At 62.8% G+C, this 1,897-nt stretch overlaps 1 protein-coding gene across 1 annotated transcript in view; it reads left to right on the plus strand.

Moving 5' to 3' along the window:
- Positions 1-1,340, plus strand: part of LOC127751838 (uncharacterized) — a gene marked incomplete at its 3' end in the record, with an annotated part of 4,537 nt that extends 3,197 nt beyond the window's left edge. The window contains exon 4 of the mRNA XM_052275983.1: positions 1,159-1,340. Within this exon, the coding sequence (XP_052131943.1) occupies positions 1,159-1,340 (182 nt within the window). The remainder of the gene's footprint in view (positions 1-1,158) is intronic.
- Between the last annotated feature and the right edge of the window lie 557 nt (positions 1,341-1,897).

A 1,897-nucleotide genomic window follows, 5' to 3' on the forward strand; every position in this document is an offset into this window, starting at 1 on the left:
GACGTTGTGTCCCGACTGAGACTATCCTGTCCGGAGCGGCCGAACGCTTTTGCGTTTTGCCCGACACTCTTCATTTCCGGTTCCCGCAGCGACGCCCCCGCGCCGCCGCCGCCGCCGCCTCCCGCCGCGCCGGACGCTAAAAGCCGCCGCCGGCCGCAAATGTTCCCAACAGCTTCATTGTTTCCCTTGAAAGCTGTCTCCCGCGCGTCTACGGCCAATTTGCGAAAAACACACCAGCTTTGTTGCTATCAGTTATTCATAGCCGCCGACGCGCCCGACCGCGCCGCCGCGCCAACCCCCCCTTTAAGCAAACAAGTTTAAAGCTTTTGTGAACTTCACGGTCCGGCTCCGCTGCGCCAGGCGTGACACGCTCGCGCTCCCCGCCCCCCTTCCCTCCCGGCCACGCGACGTGTCCGGTGTAGGGATGCACCTGCTGGGGGTCACCCGACACCACGGAGTGCTGCCCTGCGCACCCGAGCCGTGCACCTCCGAGCGCACCTCACGCCTGACACACACATACATGAACACTCACACATGCACACACACACATGCACACACACACACACTCACGCACATGCACACACACACACTCACACTCACACACATGCACAGACACACATGCTCAGGACGCCAAGACGCGCTGCTTTTTGAGGAAGAAAAGGGTGGAGACGAGCAAAGGGTGAGTCGGTGAGTCGCGGACGATGGGAGAGAGAGATTACAGACGTCTCTGACCAGTACTATAGCATTTCCTATGGCTGCCTCAACGCCCCTTCAGCTGCGCGTGGGCGGGGGAGATCCTGAACTCCATCCGCGCACATTGTCTTGGTCTCTCCTAGCCTCGCCACGAGGCACAAGTCCACCGCCCCGCCCACTTCACTGTTATACAAATAGTAATCAAAACAATCCAAAAATTTTGGGGTCAACTTTTCCTGACTTTGCTGTTCTCACTGTTTGCCAATCGCGGCCAATCGCGGCCAATCGCCTCTTCCCTTGCCGTACCGTAGGGCGCCTTACGGCCAGAAAGTAGGCAACCCACTTGCACGTGTGCGTTGCGGGGCAGTCTAGCCACGGCGGCGTCCGGGGCGTCTCCGCCACGGAGTACCCACGCGTTCAGGTCTCCAGCAGCAGCTGACCGTGAACCCTCTCCGTCATTTGCAGGCGACTCGAGCGACTCGGAGCAGGCGCGCGAGGTGGGCGCCGACCAGGTTCGCGTCCACGACAGCGTGGCCCACACGGCCGTCATCGAGCACCGGCAGCAGCAGCACCTGCAGCAACAGCCGTCCCGCCGGCCGCCGCCGCAGTCGACCCGGCCCGTGTTCCAGCCGCCGGGGATGATCAAGGTAAGGCAGTGCACCAACGTCGTCGTCGGCCTCCTTGGGCGACGCGTCGGCCTCCTCCTGGCCGGCGATAACCGTATCAATGTAGGCCGGATGGAGGCGCCCATGGCCGGCGCGGCTGGCCTGGCTGGCCCTGCTCGGCGGCGGCGCCACGCCCCACCCCACCACCGCAACAACGGGTCATGAGGCGCGAGCACGCATTGTCTGCAGTGCCATGAGATACTGCGACCCAGAACACCTCCTCGGCTCCCGCTCGCCGCCCTCCCGCACACTCCGGGCTGTATGACGCGATCCCGTGATAACGTCAATTATTTTATAGTGGCAGTGAATTATAAAGCCACCGGGCGGTGCATCGGCAGCAGCAGCGGCAGCTCGGCGTGCTCTGCGCCGCACTCCACACGGTCACAGTCACCAACACGGCGGCCTTTATCAGCGCCGGTATCTGCGGACGGCCCCGCCCCGCCCGTGCCCTGCCGTGGCAAAGGGAGTAGGAGGAGGGCGACGAGGGGGAAATCACTTGCGAAATAGTTCGTACACCTTCCCCCGAAATAGTCCGAAAT

Source organism: Frankliniella occidentalis, unplaced genomic scaffold (genome assembly GCF_000697945.3).
Source record: "Frankliniella occidentalis isolate FOCC.00 unplaced genomic scaffold, Focc_3.1 Scaffold1297, whole genome shotgun sequence".
In the NCBI taxonomy this organism is placed as follows: domain Eukaryota; kingdom Metazoa; phylum Arthropoda; class Insecta; order Thysanoptera; family Thripidae; genus Frankliniella; species Frankliniella occidentalis.